The 23,127-nt window shown below is 44.8% G+C and overlaps 1 protein-coding gene and 1 long non-coding RNA gene across 2 annotated transcripts in view; one reads left to right on the top strand and one right to left on the bottom strand.

The window, feature by feature from the left end:
- Positions 1 to 8,035: 8,035 nt before the first annotated feature.
- On the bottom strand, positions 8,036 to 21,418 carry CCNB1IP1 (cyclin B1 interacting protein 1). Its single transcript, XM_066601951.1, has 4 exons — positions 21,349 to 21,418; positions 17,792 to 18,107; positions 10,868 to 11,204; positions 8,036 to 8,242 (listed from the first exon to the last, which is right to left on the bottom strand). Exons 2-4 carry the CDS (start codon positions 18,086 to 18,088, stop codon positions 8,058 to 8,060), a joined length of 819 nt encoding a protein of 272 aa, XP_066458048.1. The 5' UTR covers positions 18,089 to 18,107; positions 21,349 to 21,418; the 3' UTR covers positions 8,036 to 8,057.
- Positions 21,419 to 21,458: 40 nt separating this feature from the next.
- LOC136628085 (uncharacterized) overlaps positions 21,459 to 23,127 on the top strand; it is a 4,125-nt gene continuing 2,456 nt past the window's right edge. The window contains exons 1-2 of the long non-coding RNA XR_010792847.1: positions 21,459 to 21,565; positions 22,798 to 22,866. This is a non-coding gene — a long non-coding RNA (uncharacterized lncRNA). The remainder of the gene's footprint in view (positions 21,566 to 22,797; positions 22,867 to 23,127) is intronic.

Genomic DNA, 23,127 nt, shown 5'->3' with positions numbered 1-23,127 from the left:
ATATAAGGGCTTTTTTCTGCAGGACAAGTTGTATTTTTAATAACATCATTTTGGGGTACATATTATTAATACTAATAATCTTTATTTATATAGCTCCAACATATCCCGCAGCGCTTAGAAGATGGGGGAGGGGGGGGGGGGGGGGAGAAATAAAACCATGGTTACATGTAGTAATCAGTTGATGCAAACAGTATGGGTGCGGGTCCTGCTCCAATGAGCTTACACACTACAGATAATAGGGAGATACAGAAGGTAAAGGGGCTGGCGGTGTGCACGGTATGGCGAGGTGGACAGTGAGGGATGCTATACACATAGACAATGGTCAGACAGACATTTGGCCGTGTGATGGCAGAAACAGTATGACTGCAGGAGTGGTTTATGATGGCTAGCAGGGATTGCAGTCAATAGGTCAGTGAGCATGTTATCAGGCGGAGTACAGAGGGGTTTGTTTAGGGAATGCGGTATGCCTCCCTGAAGAGGTGCGTTTTTAGAGCACGCCTGAAGTTTAGTGTGTCTTGGATTGCTCGGATAGTTTTGGGTAGTGCGTTCCAGAGGACCGGTGCTGCTCTGGAGAAGTCTTGGAGGCGGGAATGAGAAGTTCGAGTTAAAGAGGCGCTCAGTCTGGTTTCGTTAGCAGAGCGGAGAGCCCGGGCTGGGTGATGGATGGAGATGAGGGAGGCGATATAGGGGGGCGCTGCACTGTGGAGGGCTTTGTGGATGAAGGTAGCGAGTTTAAATTGAATTCTGTACTTAACGGGCAGCCAGTGCAGTGACTGGCACAGGGCAGAGGCGTCCGAGTAGCGGCTGGACAGGAAGATGAGCCTGGCTGCCGCATTCAGGATGGATTGGAGAGGGTAGAGTCTGGTGCAGGGGAGACCGATCAGCAACGAGTTGCAATAATGGAGCCGAGAGTGGATGAGGGCAACGATGAGCGTTTTTAGCATGTCTGCAGTGAGAAAAGAGCGGATTCTTGCGATGTTCTTGAGGTGCAGCTGACATGTTCGGGCGAGAGATTGGATGTAGGGGGTAAAGGAGAGAACGGAGTCAAATATAACCCCAAGGCAGCGGGCATGTTGTCTAGGAGTTATGGTGGCACCACACACTGAGATGGAGATGTCAGGAGGAGGTCGGTTAGTAGAGGGTGGAAACACCACAAGGTCAGTTTTAGAGAGGTTTAATTTTAGGTAGAAAGAGGACATAGTGTTAGAGACAGCGGACAGAGAGTTGGTGATGTTTTGGAGGATTGTTGCTGTGATGTCACGGGAAGAGGTGTATAACTGGGTGTCGTTAGCATAGAGATGGTACAGAAAGCCAAATCTCCTGATGTTTTATAACTTTTATTAATTTTCTTGGGTTTTTTGGGTGGGGGGACAGAAATTCTGTCATTATTCTTTCAGCTTTGTTTTTTTTATAATGTTCACCTTACAGTATAAATAACAAGATATTATTCCCTGTGTCAGCACAATTACAGCCTTACTAAATTTATATATATATATATGTTATATTTTACAATTTATGTACATTTAAAAGCACTTTAAAATAGTCTTGCATTGTTGCACTCCAAGAGCTAAAGCAGTTGTATTTTTGCATCCATGGAGCTGTTTGAGGGCTTGATTTTTGCAGGATGAGCTTTAGCAACCAATCACAGCACAGCTTTCATTTTACCTCTGCAGTATAAGAAATAGCAACCAATCACTGCACAGCTTTCATTTTGCATCAGCAGTATAAGAAATAGCAACCAATCACAGCACAGCTTTCATTTTACCTCAGCAGTATAAGAAATGAAAGCTAAGCTGTGATTGGTTGCTATTGACAACAAAATTACAGGGGAAGTCGGTGATTGACCTTAATGGCTGGTGTTCTGTCAGTTTCAAACTTGGATGTTTAAATAGCCCATGTGAATAAGCCCTAAGGCAATGCAATCCTGTAGAATGTAACGCAACTTTCATTTTACCTCGGCAGTATAAGAAATGAAAGCTGAGCTGTGATTGGTTGCTATTGGCCACAAAAAATTACAGGGAAACAGGGGAAGTCGTGGGTTTTTTATTTATAATTACACCAGTATTCGTCGCCTGGTGCTGAAGAACGCTCATGCAAAATTTAACTCAAATTGGACCAGAACTGTGGATTTGTAGATGACACAAACAAACAGATTTTGAATGTTATACATAAGAATAGTAATTATTAGGAAATCATAGTACCAGTGTTTCTGGTGACGCAATGCACCACACAGCTCTGCTACATGAACGTCACACACACATAGCTCTGCCACGTTGCTTTTGCATAAGAGCTGCATGCGATTTACGAACTTCAGCAGCTCGCTGAGGAGACATGTTCACTCGTTGCTTTCACATATCAGCCTCATGAGATTTACAAACTTCAGCTGCTCACTAAAGTGAAATCGTGCCTTGTCACTGTATCATGTAAGCTGCATTAGCTTCACGGTGGCGTTGAACCCTCTGTGGTGACATGTTTGCACTACAGCGATGGTCTGTTACAACACTTGACAACGGCTGACGATTAGATGAAGGCTGGACTGGTGTTGGTGACATTAGCACTATCAGGTTCAGGAAATGTGAAGATAGTGGTGAAGGACTATGCTTTAATGTTGTTGGTCAATATGCACCGCTAGCTATGTATGTAGACATTTGTGAGGTGTAATTTATTGGAGTCTCCACACAGGTGTCCAGCTGTCTCACAACCAGCTACAAACTGCCAGACTGAGTACTGCTGTATCCATAGCAACTAAGGCTGCAGGGGTTTGTGGGGAATGTAGTCCGCCCATAATCCTTCATTCAGCTCAGAGAACATGTGACTGATCACCTAACGGTGACATCATTACAGGTCCTGACAGCAAAGGAGCTATGTATGTGTAAATTTGTGAGGTGTCATTTATTGGCGTCTCCACACAGGTGTGCAGCAGTCTCACAACCAGCTACAAACTTCCAGACTGAGTACTGCTGTATCCATAGCAGCTGAGGCCGCAGGGGTTTGTGGGGGATGTAGCCCACCCATAATCCCTCATTCAGTGCACAAGTAGGATAAAGGACCTGTGATTACGTCACAATCACGTGATCAGGGGGCAGAGCTAAAAACAGGTAACTGACATCACAAGTGCTGTCAGGCTCTGCGTGTAACTCACACATCACACACGGAATGACGGACAAGTGGTCGTTAGGACTTTGATTAAAGGAGATGTCCCGCGCCGAAACGGGTTTTTTTTTTTTTAAACCCCCCCCCCGTTCGGCGCGAGACAACCCCGATGCAGGGGTTAAAAAACCCACCCGCACAGCGCTTACCTGAATCCCGGCGGTCCGGCGTCTTCATACTCACCTGCTGAAGATGGCCGCCGGGATCCTCTGCCTTCGTGGACCGCAGCTCTTCTGTGCGGTCCACTGCCGATTCCAGCCTCCTGATTGGCTGGAATCGGCACGTGACGGGGCGGAGCTACACGGAGCCGCTCTCTGGCACGAGCAGCTCCATAGAAGACTACAGAAGACCCGGACTGCGCAAGCGCGGCTAATTTGGCCATCGGAGGCCGAAAATTAGTCGGCACCATGGAGACGAGGACGCTAGCAACGGAGCAGGTAAGTATAAAACTTTTTATAACTTCTGTATGGCTTATAATTAATGCACAATGTATATTACAAAGTGCATTATTATGGCCATACAGAAGTGTATAGACCCACTTGCTGCCTCGGGACATCTCCTTTAATGACAGTGTATTGAGTGTCCAGCACATTTATCAGTATTTCTATTCCAAAACCACAATTGGAACATAAACAAAGAAAAAGTATAATGGAAAGATCTCTTCTATGTTTAGATTCCACTCCTTGATTTTGACTTAGGACGTTTTTACATGGCTGAGAAACTTGTGTGAATATGAACCCCATTCTTTTGAAATGAAGTGATGCATGTCCTATCTTTTTGCGTTCCTCGGAACACATCACTGATTGTTTTCGATGGGACAGTAAAACACATTGTGTGATGTCCACGCGTATGCGATGCGATGTTACTCATTGAAAACAATGGCAAACACTTGCCAATCCTCTAAAGCGGCAGAAAGCCAGAGGATTGCTTCTTCACAGTAGTGATGGGAGGCGTTTTTGCCAAAAAAAAAGACTCGCTTTGGCTTGAAAATGCACGATGACGAGCGTGAAATATTGGGTGAGAAACTCGGCCCGATACCACGCTCTCTAGTGAGTAGGTAGCCTTGGGCTGCATTCAGACGAACGTATATCGGCTCGGTTTTCATGCCGAGCCGATATACGTTGTCCTCGTGTGCAGGGGGGGAAGGATGGAAGAGCCAGGAGCAGGAACTGAGCTCCCGCCCCCTCTCTGCCTCCTCTCCGCCCCTCTGCACTATTTGCAATGGGGAGAGGCGGAGCGGGGGCGGGGCTAATTCGGGGGAACTTAGCCCCGCCCCTGGCCCGCCTCTCCCCATTGCAAATAGTGCAGAAGGGCGGAGAGGAGGCAGAGAGGGGGCGGGAGCTCAGTTCCTGCTCCTGGCTCTTCCATCCCCCCCCTGCACACGAGGACAACGTATATCGGCTCGGCGTGAAAACCGAGCCGATATACGTTCGTCTGAATGCAGCCTTAGAAATACTAATGTCAAATACTGAGCAACATACTGCTGTCTGAAAGTAGCCTAAAGGCCTATTTACACGGAGCGATGATCGCTCAAAAGACAGTTTGAGTGATAGCTTTGAGTGATCATCTTTGCGTAACTCTAAGTAGCTAATTAGCTACTAAGAGTTATGCAGGTGGAGCGGGATACCGCCACGATAGCTTGGAGGAAAATGCAGCTGTTTTGTATATGCAAACAGCTGCTTTGTTCTCACGGTGTCTCACTGAGCTGCTTGCTCCGAGAAACAGCAGGAGCGTCAACAGCTCCTTTGTTCTCGGAGCTTTCAGTTGGTTATCTGCTGGGAAGTCCCAGCGGGATACCAGCTGAAAAAATGCTATCAGTGCCGTCCACTCAGAAAATCAGTATGCTGCGCTGATAAGAGTCATCAGTGATTTCTAGCTTGCTAGAAATCAATGATGAACAAACAGTGCACGATGGCAGCGCGGTTAGACACAACCATTATCGCTCAAAAGATGGCTTTTGAGCGATAATCATTGTATCTAAATGGGCCTTAAGACCTTCATCCAATTGTAAAGTTGCTTTCACATGCGGCGGAATACTCTGCCGTGGAAAACTTGGGAATAAACTCCACATGTCTAACACGCGCATTTTGACGTGGAATTACTATTGATTCCACTATTTTCAAATCTGCAGCATTTCCGTTGGATATCCGTGTCAAACCCTGCATGTTAGAGAGGTTTGTTTTGCCGCACATTTTTTCTTAGGTACTTTCTTAGGCTGCGTTCACACGGGGCGGAATTGCCACAGAATTTCCACGTGGGCTCCCTGCACGGAAATTCCACCTGCAATTTTTATCTTGGGATAAAGCAGCACAGTGTACGAGATTTGCAAAAATCGCATTCACACACTGCGGCCAAGCTGCGCTGAAATGACATGCCGTGCGGAATTCAAAACCGTGACAGGTCAAATTTATCCCCGTTTCTGCTGGGGCCATCTCTTCTCTCTATGGGGAAAAGCTGGCCACAGCGGAATAAGCGGCTTGATAACCCACGGGACTTCAAGCTGTGGAAATCTCGCAGAATTTCTGTGCGGTACCGCTGCAGACTGTGATAGACATGATAATTAGTTAGCGTAAAATGTCTATTGATTTGTAATAAACTAGATGTATTACGCAGCTGTAGTGACTTTAACTCTTAGAGGCTAATGGCTGCATAATTTCATTATAGTAATTGCTGGACAATGGCATGGTGAAAGATGTGTGTGTGGTATAATGTTGACTTGGCACAAAGTTCCACAAGCAGCCTCTTAAAGAGTTAAGTCACATTCTAATACTGAAGAAGAGTATCCAGCCCCTCCCCCACAAAGAGCTGTTTTAATTGAGCACATGTTGATAGAACAAAAGACTGGCTTACACACTGGACTTTGGAGAGGGGTGGGGGATTCTATATGATCCAACAAATGAGAATCCTATATGTTACTGATGTAATCTGTTGCACGCCCAAAAAAGGGCAGGTATCATGTGTTACAATAAAGCCTGAGGCTCTACACATTGTAGAGCAGGCTCAGCTTAGACCCGCACTTATGTCTGATCTGGTCGATGATGTGTGCACACTATACAATTTGGAAGCTACAGAATACCCTGAAGCCTGCTGGAGAAAAACATATTCTAGCTCACAGACATTTCGTGAGATTTCCACCCCGTGTGAACCCAGCCTTACAGTCAACCACTTTCCTGATCCCACGCTGTCTTCCGGTGAAGTCCTCATACTGTCTGAAGATTTCACTCTTTTCAGACCACTGGGCACGCGCCCTCCCATAGATGGCGTTGGGAGAGTGTGCACACAGCGTTCTATAAAGAGTCATTTTTCCAGACCGCATGCGGACTTCACTGGTGGAGATTGGGGAGTTTAAAAAATACATCCCCAGCTGCCTGTCACCTCCCCGCCACAACGTAGTTTATGGTGCTTTTTAGATGTGACAGTTTCCTTTTAAAACAAAGTACACCAGCGACGGCCAGCAGCCTCTGTTGACTTCAGGTTCCATCAAGGTGTTCATCATTGTGGCAGGAAAATTAGTGCTGCATGCACACAATTTTTCCTATCAAACTAGGCTCAATCTGCACCAGAACCTCTAACATAGGGGTGAACAGAGCCTGAGCGTGTGATTCCCATGCATAATCTTTCATTTAACATAGGATTGTTGAAGGTGGTATTCTCAGTGGCTTATTCTTAGGCCGGTGTCACATAGATGTAAGCGCATTTACGTGTGTATTTGTGAAATGAGCATTGCGTATGTGTGTGTTTTACTGTACATTTGTACATGTAAGGCATGCGCATTTGCGTGCGTAAAAAAAAAAGATGAGCATGCTTCCATTCATTGAAATATGCAATTAGTGTAATTAGTTTTTGTGCGAACAAAATACGCTTATGTGAACGAACCAATTGAAATCAATGGGTTCTATTCACTATGCATTGAGCGTGCAAATCACTGCGCAAATACAATTGTGTGAATCCGGCCTCAGAGTTCCATCTCAGTGCCATTTTTGACTTTCGAAACAGAACCCGGGGCTGAAACCCATTGCCTGTGTAGAAATGCTGTGAATGTGCCCTTAAAGATGAGGACTCTGTATAGGGAACATCACACTACTAACTCAGAATTCCTTAAAACTGTATATGAAAATGTTTTTTCTAAACTGGAGAACCCCATTTAAATCCATAAAGGGAGTCTGTCAGCAGGTTTGACCCATCAAGACTGCTAACAATGCTATACTGATGATGGGGAGAGCAGTGTACTTATAGCTATGTAGATGGTCAAGCAAGGGGTATAACCGAGAAATCCAAGTTTAATGCCTCTCAGACCATGCTCACAAGGTTATATCTTGTGCAGTGCCCCAATCTAAAAATCCCCCTCCACTCAAACCCTGGCCCCTTTTCTAGACACTTTTGAGAAGTGGAGTGAGAGGCGGAACATCTGTCCTCTGATGTAAATCAATAGTAAATGTGTCTGCACTAACAAGAAAGGCTCAACTTAAGCCAAAATTCTGGTGCAAAACTAGTAACAATTGTGCCCGCTGTTGTAGTACATTTCATAATTTTCCATTGACCTACAGCTAACATCTGGACTCGGCAAAGGCAAAAAAGGGCAACAAAAACGCAAAAGATGGAGTGTTTGTGACACTAGCCTAAGAGCTGTTTTTCCTTTTGTGTTGGAGACTGAAATAGGAATCTGTAATAAAGCATTTCAGCCTCCAGCCACATTTATCTTATACAGCTCTGCGATAGTAAGACACAATAAATAAAGGCTATTGGACCAATATGCAATGCATTCTCTTTACTGCAATGACACTAAACAACACTAAAGCACTTTTTTCTAGCTCACTATATATACATATATTTAATTTTTATATGTATGTAGACAAAAACTTAGATGTCATTGAAAATGTGGACACATTTCCCAAAGGGACAGCAGTTTACATCCTCATGACTTTGAAAGCCCTAGAGGAAGCCAAGTTCAGCCGCTCTGCTCTCAGTCCGGGGGAGCCATATGCAGTGTTTCCAGGATCATCAGCCGGAGATGTACAGAAGAATGTCTGACTATGAAAATTGCCATCGGATGACCTTTGAGGAGGTGTTTTCGCAGCCTGGAACATGTTTCCTTAAGAATAAATGATTGGTCTTAGTTAATACTACACATTTGTACAAATGTATGTCATATTCTCTAGATTTTTTACACTTAAACCTCATTTTCCTTAGTGAAAGCAAATACTTCTTTAAACATGAGATTTGGCATAGCAAGAGACTCGGTAAAACATTGGTGCCAATTGATACTCCAGGTCTCACGTAGCTACTTGTGAGGGCTTCCAGAAGAGAGAATCCTACACAACTATCATGTTTGAGAGGAATAGGTAAGATTTGTCTGATCTAGTGTGGTCATGATTCTCTATCCTAAGTACCAACATAGGCCGTGCTTCCTCATAAAGATGATCAATTAAATTATGACAATGCTAAATACAAGGTGTCTTGATATAGCGGAAGCAGAGGAGCCCAAGGAATTACCAACATCTTTGTATCACTGAACCACAGACACCATAGATTTTGAGTCTGCAAGGTGATTCCAAATTCAGAAAAAAAACAGATTTATTCCGTTTAAGCCTGCAGTTACAATTTTTAAAATAAGTTGTAATTAAGGATGAGCGAGTATACTCGCTAAGGCACTACTTGTTCGAGTAATGTGCCTTAGACGAGTATCTCCCTGCTCGTCCTTAAAGATTCGGGGACCGCTGCGGCTGACAGGTGAGTCGCGGCGGGGAGCAGGGGAGAGCGGGCGGGAGAGAGGGAGAGAGAGATCTCCCCTTCGTTCCTCCCTGCTCTCTCCCGCAGCTCCCCGCCCCGCGCCGGCCCCCGAATCCTTAAGGACGAGCACGGAGATACTTGTCTAAGGCACATTACTCGGACGAGTAGTGCCTTAGCGAGTATACTCGCTCATCCTTAGTTGTAATATATAATAAAACTGCAAATATTTGACCATCCAGATGAGGAATACTAAAGCTCCTCTTACTGCTGGGGGAAAGGGCAATGGCAGCAGTTCTGTAGTACCTACTGCTATTCCAGACTCCTCACTAATAGTTCTTGCAATTTAACACTAACTCCATTTTTATTCCTAGATTAATTAAAAGATAATATATTAAATGTCTCTGACCTCCCTCCCCATACAGATTAGACCATTAGTCAATCTGTGATAGACATGATGATTAGTCAGTGTAAAATGTCTATCGATTTGTACTAAACTAGATGTATTACGCAGCTGTAGTGACTTTAACTCTTAGAGGCTAACGACTGCATAATTTCATTATAGTAATTGCTGGACAATGGCATGGTGAAAAGATGTGTGTTTTGTGACTTCAGCCTAATGTGGAACTCTGCTGCATAAGGAAAGAGTTAAATCACAGTGTTATATGTTATTGCTTGTATTCAATACTGAGTGTTTTCCCAGTCCTTTCCCATCCCCCACACAGAGGCTTCTCCAACAAAGAGATACTTTCAGTTTCAGTTTTGACCACATGTTGTTAAGACGGAGGCTCCTACTTGAGAGAGGTGGGGAGAGGGGGAGGCGGGGAATTCTATATAACCCAGCGAATAAGAATATATATATATGTTACTGGTGTAATCTGTTAAACGCCCATAAAGGCCAGGTGTTATGCCTTGCAATAAAAGAGGCTGTTTGGACGTTCCTGCCCAGAGAGCCATTTTGGATATGAGACTGATAACTTGTGTCTGATCTGGTCGATGATGTGTGCACACTATACAATTTGGAAGCTACAGAATACCCCAAAACCTGCTGGAGAAAACCATATTCCAGCTCAAATCAAATCTGTTTTGGACAAGTCTCTAGTGCGTATTGGAACAGATCAATTTTCCCCCAACTGATGATGGGGTGGGTAGAAGGATCAGAGACGTTAAATTTCAACGGCCAATCCTCTTGTTCTCTATGAGATAAATTGCCACCGGCTCACCTCCCAAAACACATGGATGTTTAGCCAAGCCAAACATTTGTGTATATGAGAGAGTTGGTGGAAACGGCTGTTGTACAAACAATAGTTTGTCTTGACAGTTGTTATGGGTGTATGGGCACCTTTAGAGTACCTTCACACATAACAGAAAATCCACATCAAATTCCACAACATTGGGGCGGATTTTGATGTGGATCTGCAGCAGACTTCACACCTTCAATTAAAAGACACTGCATACTTACCAATTTGTTCCTTCTTTCATCTTGTGGTAAGCTGATTCCTTGATATCCCCTTTTTTGCATTATAATTGGGTTTATGCACTGGCCTTCTGTTTATGTGGATGTATTGATTGCATGTCTCCATGTAACTGCTGTGGGGCAGTTACTATATATAGTGACCAAATAAAGGTTTTTCTCTCATATCTGTGTCTGGATTAATATGGGTAAACTACAGATAGATTTTCATACTCCCGCTAACAGTGCATACACCCTATACAATGGCATATGCTGGAAACTTCAGTCCGATACATATTCCAGGAAAACCTCTTGATGTGTACCTCTCCGATGTATACTGCAAATGCAATATGTCTCCTAACTGTCTTGGGACCTCTGATGTACACTATGTCAGTTTTATATAGTATTCAAGCAAATAAGACTGATTTTACAATATATGTACCAAACTGTTTATTTCTAATAATTTGACCTTTTCATGGAGAAATATATATATATTTAAATGTTTTGTTTGCATTTAATCCAACCCCCTATAATTACCTAAAAATCCAAATGACTCAGATTGGTCCTGCTGAGATCTCTCTCTGCTTCTAGAAGCCTCTTGGTTAACCACAGCAACATTGTGGAGTCGTAGTGTATCATATATTCCTTGTAACTTGGTATATTGGCGGTTCCTCTCCATCAGCTTCTCTGAAACTTCACTGTATTTTCTCTTGTACTCCTCTAGCATTTTCTTCAGCGAGTTTATCTCCCCCTTCATGGCTACTAACTCTGAATCCTTGCTCTGCAGTTGATGAGCATATATTTTCTCCATTTGTTTCAGATGTTCTTCTGTCCGGCTGTGGTTATACTCCTGGTACAATCGCTCCTGGTAAACCTGGTTACAAATTCAAAGTACAGCTGTAGTTATGAGAGTCAGCGTCACTGGACTGTGTTAGCATTTCATACAATGCAGATGAAATAGGTTTAGACATCTATATATATAAAAACGAAAGTCCTTACTGACTAACTCACTGACTGACTCGCCACTAATTCTCCAACTTCCCGGTGTCGTAGAAACATGAAATTTGGCACAAGCATAGATTATGTTCAAAATAGGGAAAGTTAATGGGTCCCAACTCGATAATTCAATTCTAAGCGCAAAAAATTGGCGTTCACATTTTACGTATGTTATCTAATTCTCTCACTTCCTGATGTCATAGAAACTTGAAATTTGGCACGAGCATTGAATATTTCATAAATAGGAAGAGCTAATGGGTCCCAACTCGATTATTGAATTCTAAGCGCAAAAGAATTAGCGTCCAAATTTTAAGTACAGAATCTAATTCCCTCAGTTCCCAATGTCATAGAAACTTGAAATTTTTTTCACAAGCATTGATTATGTCATAAATAGGAAAAGCTAATGAGTCCCTTCTCGATTATTCAATTCTATGCACAAAAGAATCAGCATCCAAATTTTACGTACGGAATCTAATTCTCTCACTTCCTGATGTCATAGAAACTTGAAATTTGGCACGAGCATTGATTATGTCATAAATAGGAAAAGCTAATGGGCCCCAACTCGATTATTCAATTCTAAGCGCAAAAGAATTAGTGTCCACATTTTATGTAGGTAATATAATTCTCTCACTTCCCGATGTCATAGAAATTTGAAATTTGGCACGAGCATTGATTATGTCATAAATAGGAAAAGCTAATGGGTCCCAACTCGATTGTTCAATTGTAAGCGCAAAAGAATCAGCGTCCAAATTTTACGTACATAATCTAATTCTCTCACTTCCCTATGTCATAGAAACGTGAAATTTGGCGCGAGCATTGATTATGTCATAAATAGGAAAAGCTAATGGGTCCCAACTCGATTATTCAATTCTAAGCGCAAAAGAATTAGCGTCCAAATTTTACATGCATAATCTAATTCTCTCACTTCCCGATGCAACAAATAATTACACAAATTTTTACCGCACACATGTGAAATTTGCCATGACCATTCTTTGCGTACTAAATATTGGAAATATTTAAAGGGTTGCAACTTGATTATTTAATCCTATGCATAAAAGTAAGTGACCCCCTATGTAATGTAACTAATAACACACATCTGTACTGCACAAACGTGAAATTTGGCATGACCATTCCTATGTTATGTAAATAATAACATATCTGTACCCCCCCCCCCACTATATATATGAGACAGTTATCTTCTCAGCAAAACAAAACGCATTTAGAAATATGAGTATATACTGACAGGAATAAAACTGACTGTTGTATGTATTGAAAGGCTGTAAAGTATAAAAGGAAGTGGACATGGACTGCTGGGATGGAATATGCCTTTAAGTATAACAAGGGGCTGCAACCTTCAGTCTGGGTAGGAAATTTGAATAAAAGGGGTGTTACCTTTCAGGGTAAAAATGAGGAGAGAGTGTGAGGTGGCACATTCTGTGGGTGGCATTTTCAAAAAACTACCATTTTAGTTTTAACGAGGAATTATTATTTCCTTTTAAAATTCAATTGTTTTCTTATTTGTTTTTCACTAATCTTTTTAAATTTTTTTTTTTATATACGTCGCATGGTTACCTCCACGTGGTGTTTCCTGGGTAACGCACAGAACCATGCAAAATGGTGAACATATTTTTTTCCTCGGTATCTCCAAAGTAACCACGACTTCATAAGATTTTCCGTGTGAACACCAGATAAACACCAGTACCAAATTAACTCGGGCAAAGCCGTGTATATCAGCTAGTACCGTATATACTCGAGTATTAGCCGAGTCAATAAGTTTTACCACAAAAAACTGGTAAAACCTATTGACTCAAGTATAAGCCTAACTATACTCAAGTATACACTACGGTAGGTAAAAAAAATCCCGCAATACTCACCTCCCAGCCGGCGCCTGTGTCCCCGGCGCGATGGTCTCCCTGGCGATGCTGCATGCTGCTTGAGAATCTTCCCCGCTGTCATCTCCCTGCCCAGCTTTCAATTCCCCCGCGGTCAGCACTGTGTAAGTAAGCGCTGTAATTGGATTGAGCACCAGCCAATCACAGCCAACGTTCGATAAACCAATTGGAGCCATTCAGTGATGCCAGCTGTGATTGGCTGGCGCTCAATCCAATCACAGCACTTACTTACACAGCACTGACGGCGGAGGAATTCACAGCCAAGCAGGGAGATGACAGCGGGGAGAATTACGTTTTTTTTTAACCTCACTTGAGTATAAACCGAGGGGGGCTTTTTCAGCATTAAAAAATGTGCTGAAAAACTCGGCTTATACTTGAGTACATACGGTATTTAAAGGGATGGGACAAAAATCGGTGTCTACATGTCTTATTGAAATATGATCTATAATCCCATGTAACTTAAGGCATGCATTTCGTATGGTGTTTCCATATTTTTGTCAACCAGGAGGTGGAGATTTATTAACCCCTTTGCCTCCACTAAGCCCGTTTTGGCAGTGCCTTTTTAATTTTTCCATCCCTGCCCACCAAAAGCCATGAATTTCTTATTATTCCACCGACATGGGAGGGCTTGTTTTTTGTTGCACGAGTTGTATTTTTAAGTGCGCCATTTAAAAGAGTTTTCAAAGCATGCATAAGTTTTTCTCTTATATCTGCTGTAAGGATATAAGAGGTTTTGTCATATGCACTTATTATGTAAAATGCAGGAATCCATGTATTTTTCGGCAGGCCCCATGACCCCCCCCCCCCCCCCAAACCTGGATTTTTTAAATCTCCACAGTCATCACGTGTACACTGCATCTTACGGTTCTTCCTATTTCTTTCCTTACGTCACCTAGGATTATGTAAATCTGCAGGAGGGACTGTTGGAGCTAGATATCGTGTCTCTGAGTGCAGAAACTGAAGGCCAGGATTGGATTTTTACTGATATTAGGCTCATGCAAGGTGTGCACAAGCGTTGATCTCAAGCGAACGTGTGCAGGATATACACTGGGGCTGGAGTTAACCTATATCATTAAGCGAATGCGCAGTGTGAACAAGCATCTGTCACAACCGTGCATGTGTGGGAGAGAGATGGGACTGAGTTTAGTTTTACATGGATGAAGTTCACAGACGTTGGAGAATGTTATCTAGTGATATGAGATTGGTCTGCATAGTGTATGTGCTATTGGACCAACCAGATCACCAGATTGTAATTATAGGGGGTCTTTCATTATTCTCATAGCTGTGGGGCAGTTACTATATATAATGACCAAATAAAGGTTTTTCTCTCATTCCTGTATCTGGATTCATTTGGGCCACACCTTTATATTTGGAACATCATTTGCTTCTTGCAGAAACACAACTGTGTTTTGTGGGCATTATTATCGTGGCTATATGTTTCATAAAAAATTAATATTTACATATCTACTGTATAACTGGATTGTGATATATATGGTTGGTTTCACACGAACGCATTTATTTCTCCATAATACAGACGAGTGTCCCTGTCCGAACATGAGTCTACTGACCCAACGTTAGAGCAGCATAGAGATCTATGATGTTCAGAATTCGGATCACTGGGCACACGGTCTGGCGGGGACACTCATTTGTATTATGCACACATAAATACACCCAGCCTTGGACAGGTTTCACACCAGCATGTTTGTGCATCTATAATAGGAATAAGTGCCCCAGCCCAACTGTCTACCTAGCCAACCTCTGAACATCACAGAAATGTTCCGAGTTTGGATCAGTAGAGTCATGTTTGGGCGCGTTCATATCATGCAATTCCGTATGTATATATACTTTTAATGTATATATTAGGTTGGTTGCACACAAGCATATTACCGCGCCCATAATATGGGCAAGGGTCCCTGTCTAATTGTGAGTCTACCGACCCAACTTCTAAACACCATAAAGGGGCCAACAAACAACAAAAAGAAAGCATTTAAACTACTAAAATAAGAAGGCAGCGAAGAAGCACTAAAATAAATTATGCTCGTAAAAAGCAGATAAATGCAGCAAAGTTGGAGACAGAGAGACTCATTGCCAGAGAGAGTAAAACTAACCCTAAACTGTTCTTCAATCATATAAATAGTAAAAAGATAAATGCTGAAAGTGTTGGCCCTTTATAAAAATGATGTAGGAAAAATTGTAGAGGGTGACGAGGAGAAAGCAAATCTATTAAATGTTTTTTTCACCAGTGTATTCACTCAGGAATATCAAATATCAGGTGAAATGCAGACTTATAAAGTAAACTCTCCATTTAATGTCACCAGTCTAACTTAGGAAGAAGTGCTTTAAAAAGAATAAAATAGATGAATTTCCGGTTCATGATGGCATGCATACACCCCCGAGTTCTAAGGGAATTAAAGGGGTTGTCCCGAGGCAGCAAGTGGGTCTGTACACTTCTGCATGGCCATAATAATGCACTTTGTAATGTACATTGTGCATTAATTATGAGCCATGCAGAAGTTATAAAAAGTTTTATACTTACCTGCTCCGTTGCTGGCGTCCTCGTCTCCATGGTGCCGACTAATTTTCGCCCTCCGATGGCCAAATTAGCCGCGCTTGCGCAGTCCGGGTCTTCTGCAGTCTTCTATGGGGCTCCGTGTAGCTCCGTGTAGCTCCGCCCCGTCACGTGCCGATTCCAGCCAATCAGGAGGCTGGAATCGGCAATGGACCGCACAGAAGAGCTGCGGTCCACGGAGGAAGAGGCCATCTTCAGCGGTGAGTAGAGAAGTCACCGGAGCGCGGGGATTCAGGTAAGCGCTCCGGTGAGCTTTCTTTACCTCCCTGCATCGGGGTTGTCTCGCGCCGAACGGGGGGGGGGTTGAAAAAAAAAAAAACCCGTTTCGGCGCGGGACAACCCCTTTAAATAATACGTGATAAACAGACCATTGTTTCTTATATTTAAGGACTCTACAGTGACAGTGTCTTTGGTGCTAATTTTCAAAAAGGGGTCCAAAAGCGAAGCTGAAAACTATAGGCCGGTAACTGTAACTTCCATTGCGGGTAAAATATTTAAGGGGTTTATAAGAGATGCTATCTTGGAATTTATCAATGAAAATAGCTGTATAACTCCATATCAGCATTGGTTTATGGCTCAGGCTGTACATGTCCCTCTGGGGAGAAGTTTGGTAGCCATTATGACAATTGCCATCTATTAATGTATCTTGACGCCACCAGGAATTCCTGGTGGAGTCAAGATTTACAGGGGGGAGACGCCCCCTGATACTTATTGGCTGGAAAGGGTGTTCAGCGTCAGGTCCTGCAAGGCCACTAAACATTCATAGAAAAGGCATACAGTGGCCGCTGCTGCCGCACAGCCCCAGGATAAACTTCCTTCATTGGCGGCAGCTGCGGCTGCCCACAAGCAGCAATCCCCCAAACTTCGGCAGCAGGGAGACCATACCAAAGTGAGAGTGGTTTCCCTGGAGCTGCCGGGACGGAGCAGTGTTGCCGCCGGCGCTATGGTGGTGACAGCGGAGGTCCGGGACGGAGCCCTGAGGCGGGACGGAGGCTGTGGGCAAGAACAGAGAGGTAAGCGGCCACGCACCTATCACGCTTGCCTGAAATACCAGCCGTCACGGAGAGCACATGCTGCTGCGTCTGCATACATGTTTCCCAGCGCTGCAACCTTAGCCTCAGCCTTAAAGGGGTTGTCCCGCGATAGCAAGTGGGGTTAAGCACTTCTGTATGGCCATATTAATGCACTTTGTAATATACATCGTGCATTAAATATTGGCCATACAGAAGTTATACACTTACCCCCTCCGGTGCTGGCGTCCCCGTCTCCATGGCGCCGACCAAAGCCACCTTCTCGCTGGATTAGACGCGCTTACGCTGAAGGGGCCGCTCCAGCGTACTCGCGCCGCACAGACCTTTGTGGCGCGAGCACGCCGGAGCCGGACAGAAGAGGGCAGACTGCGCAAGCGCGTCTAATCCAGGGAGAAGGCAGCTTTGGTCGGCGCCATGGAGACGGGGACGCCAGCACCGGAGGGGGTAAGTGTATAACTTCTGTATGGCCAATATTTAATGCACGATGTATATTACAAAGTGCATTAATATGGCCATACAGAAGTGTATAACCCCACTTGCTATCGCGGGACAACCCCTTTAATATATAGTACTTAGCCCTACATTACGACTGCGATGTTACACCCCTAACATTACACCATTTACAGTTAATAATGTAAGGCTTAGTACTATAGTAACCCAGAGGGTAAGGCTGCAGCAGCACTGGGAAACATGTATGCAGACTGCGCTGCTAGGACCTTTCTACCTTCACCCTATTGAGAGCTAGGGATGTGACAGGGGCGTTCCTCCTGTCAAACCCCTAGCTTCTGATGGCATCAAGGTACACTAACACCTGCCATCTCTACCCCCGCCATCTCCTCAGCGTGTGCCTCGTGTCTCGGCTGCTGCACTGGCACTGATTGACAGGTCTTTCCATGTTTCAGGGATGATAAAGTTCCACACTGATAGGTTTATAAGTACTTACAATGGATTATAATGAGGTGTTCTTTCCTACCTGGTAAGTCCAGAATGCCAGCGCTCGAGAGCAGATATCTAGAACAATCTCAGGACGTAACCCAGCCAGCATCATGGCTTTATGTTCTTCTGAAGGGCTGAGCTCAGTGCGCACAATATCCAGTTTACTAGAAAGAGTACTGTTACAGGCTGGGCAAACAGTAGGGGATCGACTAAATTCTCCACTGCCATGCTGGTCACAAAAAATATGTGAACAAGCTGTGATCCAGGCACGACCGGATAACTTTCCTCGACATTTGGGAAAGTTGCACTTTAAGAGATCATCACATACTGCCATGATTACTACACAAAAGAACCTGGAAAATGAGAATATTCATTTTGTTAGTCTGACAACACATTAAGCATGTATATCAACATTTTATGCCAAATCAGTTTATCCTTAATAGAAACAATAGGCATATCAAAAGTGTGTAGCTTGTGAAAGAAGGGGCTGTGCCAGGTTTAAAGGGGTTGTCCCACTTCTAATACTGATGACCTATCCTCGGGCGTGAAAACCCAGCCGATATACGTTCATCTGAATCCAGCCTTAGTGGGGGTTCCATTGAAGTCAATGGAAGCCATCTGACCCACGGCCCGTCCGCGTCGCGGATTCCTTCTTATAACCTAGCAGTGGCGTGGAAAAATCAGTACTGTGCATGTCCAACGGCTTGCCAGCCAGACCATCTGCAGTACAGATAAGAAGACAGGTAGGTGGGGTCACCGGCCGGGCCCCGGGTCAGATCCCGCATTTGGAATCCAAGCCGATTGTGTGCAGCCGGCCACACTCTATACTCTAGTAAACATTACAGTGGGTTTGTCATGGCATTGGCTATTTTGTAACTGGTGATCTACAATATGCCAAGAGGGTGCTCTCCACCCAAATTGGATGACTGTGTAGTGGAGGAAAAAGGGGGCCATACACATTCGGCTGGTTTCACACAGGGGATAAAATCGCACGATTTTTGTGTGATGCGAGAGTGAGTGAGAACGCAGAATTATGAAAACCACGCTTTTAATTGGTTTCATTCACATCTGCGATGTTTTCACTCATGCCATGTTGCGAGATTTAGAAAGCACGGCATGTCCTATAATTCCACGTTTTTATCGTCCGTCTCCCTATGGAGCCTTCGTTTTATCACATCGCACAGCACAAACTTGCGATTTTCATGCGATGCGTTTTTAGCATTGTTTTTCTTGCAAGAAAATGGCGCGAGAAAAACAATGCAAGAAAAAGCATAGCTGACGCTCAGATATCTCAGGGGCAAAATTGCGATATTGACGCAATTTTCTCACAGCGATATTGTGATCGCCCGTGTGAAGCTACCCTTAGGGCTCGGTCACACGGGCGTTTTTTGGTCCGATCTGCAGACGCGCTTGTGATCTGCAGATATATAGACCCAATGTATCCCAATGGGAGCCGGCACATGTCCGTTTTTTATGCGGATGTGCGATAAATTATAGGACACAACGATTCGCAGAACGAGCCTATCTGCATTCTGCGAATCGTTGTATTCTATATATGCGCTCAAATGGGGCTGGCGGCAGCAGCACCGACCCCATTGAGAACATATACTAAAGCTATTGAATGACAGCTGAGAGCTTCCTCTGATTGGTCCCTGCGCTCAGCCAATCAGAGGCAGCACTCACTCACCCATTCATGAATTCATGAATGAGTGAGAGCTGCCTCTGATTGGCTGAGGGCTGTGACCAATCAGAGGTAGCCCATTCAGCAGGCGGGGATTTTAAATCCCCGCCTGCTGAATACTACAGAGAGCAGTTCAGGAGAACTGCCGGCCGGACGCGACTGAACTCGGGCTGCAGAAAAAAGGTGAGAATACTTTTTTTTTTTTTTTTTTACACATTTGCAGGATGCTTTTCAGGGAAGGACTTATATTTTAAGCCCTTCCCCGAAAATTCATACAGAGCTTGCCGGCAGCCCATTGCATTCAATGGGCGAACATCGTTCTCCTCTGCCACAGCTGTGCCACAGCTGTGGCAGAGGATAGCGGGCAGCGCTCCTTTGATCGGAGCCCTTTCGCTGAAAACGCTGCTAGGTGCAGATTTTTCAGCGAATATTCGGCCCAGGTCACGCGATTTGCGGATGCGCATCCGTTATGCGATCCGCAAATCACGGGGAAAAATGCCCATGTTACTTAGGCCTTAGGGGATTGTCAGGGGTAGCAAGGCCCCCTACATACAACCGGTTTGAATTGCGGAATCGACGTTCGTCTCCCGCACGGACAATCCATGGCATTCCGCACCAATTCAGAGCAATGGAGCATGTGCATGCCTGCTTACACGAGCGGACAGCAATTGCACTTTTTTCTCACGGACAAAAAATGGCAGCCTGCTCCATTTTTTCGCGGACAGCTTTCATTGAAGTCAATGAAGCCGTCCGATCTGCCCGCCCTTCTGCAGTTGACATTGCGGAAAAGTTGCAGATTCCGCATCATGACCTACCGGTAGTTATGATGCGGAAGAAGCAAGAGTTTAAAAAAAAATCTGTACTGCACATGTCAGAAGGTGAGCCGTACACACCATCTTTAGTACAGAAGGGCAAAACTACAGGTGCCTGCGGATGCCAGCCGGGCACAGGGCCTTATTATGAACATATGCACGTTCGGCCAAGCATGCCTGTGTATGAGGGGGGCAGAAGGAATAGTAGGGGTGAATTGGAGCTACAATTCACACCAGCTTCTATTAGTATGCAAGAGGCCACGAACTCCAAGTAAGCCACACCCACTTTTAAAAAAAGTGCCCGTGACTGCTGAAAAAAATCAAAAAGTGTCATTTGACAAAATTTGCTACTTTTTTACCCTGGAAAACGGGCACAAATGACTCCAAATCGGTGGGCGCCTCTGAGGAAACGTCCGCAGTCTAGTTGAGGTAAACGCGTACACATGACAGTACGGCATCCAGTAGGGATGTCACTGGGAGATGCCGTTGGCCGGGAGGGCCAGATGCAACATTTGCACAATGGAGCCGGATTCCCGTATAAAGCCTTCTGCAATCCTGGACGTCTATTAGATAATAAGGCCGCATTCACGCGAGTATTCGCTCCGTACTTTTGTGCATCGGGTGTTGCATATTTGCACACGCAACAGCATTTTTTGTTTTAGTGTATTGCAGTGACGATCCGGTACAGTGAAATGGGCAATAAGCCTAATTAGTTTCACATGTTCTATTTCCCTGTGCAAATACGCAAAAAAATAGGGCATGCTGTATTTTTTTTTTTTTGCGCACGCAAAATACACGCATGTGAATGAATGCAATGATACTCCTGAGTAATGCCCGCTCAAATATGCCTGTGTGGCTCCGGCCTGACAGCCTCCTACAACACCGTGGGTGCAGCCATCTGTGAGGGACCGTCCCCATGCAGGTTACCGCTGTCCCTGCAGTACAATACACACATATTACACCTGAGGAGGTATGTGCATGCAGCCTGACTGCGCAACCGCGCGCACACACTTGTAGGAGGCGGAGCCTCCGCTACACGCGGGAGCCATACCGCGCCTCCTGCAGTACAATAGTAACTGCGCAGTCGGCCACATGACGCACAATTAGCCAATAGCAGAGAGGTCACGCTGCCCGGGGTAGAAGACGACAGTGATTGGCTGGAATCATAAGGGGTGTGGCTATAACGTCTATCTTCACCGCTCAGGCGCAGTTAGCTCTCCTCACTCCAGTTATTAGCTGTTGCGTCACTTCCTGCCTGCGTGCGGCTATATAAGGGCCAGAGCAGGTGCGGGCTTGGTCTTCTGGGCTGTCGCATGCGGTAAGTGTCGAGCTTGCAGTGGGGCTTGGTCTTGGTTCAGTCGGGGGTCGCCGTGCTCTGTGGTGTAGGAGCTCCCTCTCGGTGTGGTTTCTATTAAGCAGGGTAGCTGAGCCCCCGCCGCCATGTGGGGTTGGGGAGCACGTGGTAGTACTCGGTGGTCGCGTGGCCTGTTGTGTTCTCCCATCACTGATCCGGGGTGTGCTGCTGCTTGTAGTGAGGGACACAGTCCGCGTCGGGGAAATGTAAGCTGCTTTATCCCCTTAAAGCGATATTCTGGGTGGCAACTTAAAAACTTCATCCGAAAGTCTCACTTGTTACCAACATTCCAAACGCCTCTAGAGCCTCAGACTGAAGCACAAGTAACAGCATGAGTGCAGGTTTACATGGCTCTACATGTGACAATCAGTGCACTATCCCTTTAAGGAGGTGTTCTTCCTGCTGATGCAGCTGTGTGGGCTTTCCACAGGGCGTGTTGCACCCTCAGTGATACTGAATATCCCGTATGGGCTGAGAGGTTTTTAACTTTTCAATGTTGTGAAATAGCAGTAAAATCGCCCCTCTGCCACCTTTTTGAGTGTCTTCAGTGTCCGTATTGCATAGTTGTGTGCGGGCTTCTTATTCTTCCCCTGCCTATTATATCCTGCCCTTCTCACTCTTTTAAGCTACTTCCTTATCTCCATTTTTTAGAGTAGTTAACATTAGCATTAACCCCTTCCCCTCAGCTTGCAGGGCTGCTGTGTATTTGGCCATATCGAGCACTGTATACGGCTTAATATGTGCATGTAAGAATACAGTATACTGAGGGGGTAACTAACTGGTGGATGACTTCTGCTCCTTTACTTCTGTAGCTTTAGTCATTTCTGTAATACTTGCTTTACCAATGTAAGTCACACTTCAAGTGGCTGCCACTAGGGGTCTCCCTTCCAGCTTCTCTACAATCCACTCTGGGTACAGAGCTTCCTTGGAGCTCCCTCATAGACATAGTAACATTGCCTTTTTTCAGCCTAGCATACTATGTCCATCCAGTCCCCCCCCCCCCCCCCCCCCACCCCCAGGGATAGCTAAGTTTGGAGTCTTTATTCCCCCACCCCAACAACAGAACTCCCTTTAAAGGTAGAATTTCAGAAATGGAGGGTCAGTTTTTCAATAACCGCAGCCATTTGGGTTATCCTGAGTGTTAAAGTTATGTTTACTTGTGTTGGATGGAAACCATTAATCACATGTCTCTTCAGGTAGCAGAAGATGCCACTAACAATCAGGACAGAATTATGTTGCCAGAGATGGACTTCACTTGACGCCAGGTAATGGGTGACCCTAACAACCAGCACGCTGCTTTATATATAACCCACTGTTATGCATGAATCGACCATATTAGTACTTCTGTCGCTGCTCGGTGGTGAGAGCCGGAGGGTTAATCCCCCGCTGTATACAGGCTTCCTGTGCTGATCTTGTATATAACTTTTACAAGGTTACTGATGTAGTTTCTATTCCCTAAAAGTAATTTTCTCAGTTTTCTGACACTTGGACCTCCCCTCCCTCACTAACACCCCAGATAGGTCACC

This window comes from Eleutherodactylus coqui, chromosome 5 (genome assembly GCF_035609145.1).
Source record: "Eleutherodactylus coqui strain aEleCoq1 chromosome 5, aEleCoq1.hap1, whole genome shotgun sequence".
Taxonomy (NCBI): Eukaryota; Metazoa; Chordata; class Amphibia; order Anura; family Eleutherodactylidae; genus Eleutherodactylus; species Eleutherodactylus coqui.
Note: the sequence above shows the minus strand (reverse complement) of the source record. Positions and strands in the feature narration are given on the sequence as shown.

What these genes read in the sequence shown, in the direction of transcription:
- CCNB1IP1 (XM_066601951.1), bottom strand. Translation starts at nt 18,088, where the DNA reads ATGGCAGTATGTGATGATCTCTTAAAGTGCAACTTTCCCAAATGTCGA. An exon ending in TGGCATTCTGGACTTACCAG is followed by an intron (nt 11,205 to 17,791) that starts GTAGGAAAGAAC and finishes ATTTGTAACCAG; the next exon opens with GTTTACCAGGAGCGATTGTA. An exon ending in TGAGTCATTTGGATTTTTAG is followed by an intron (nt 8,243 to 10,867) that starts GTAATTATAGGG and finishes TTTATTCTTAAG; the next exon opens with GAAACATGTTCCAGGCTGCG.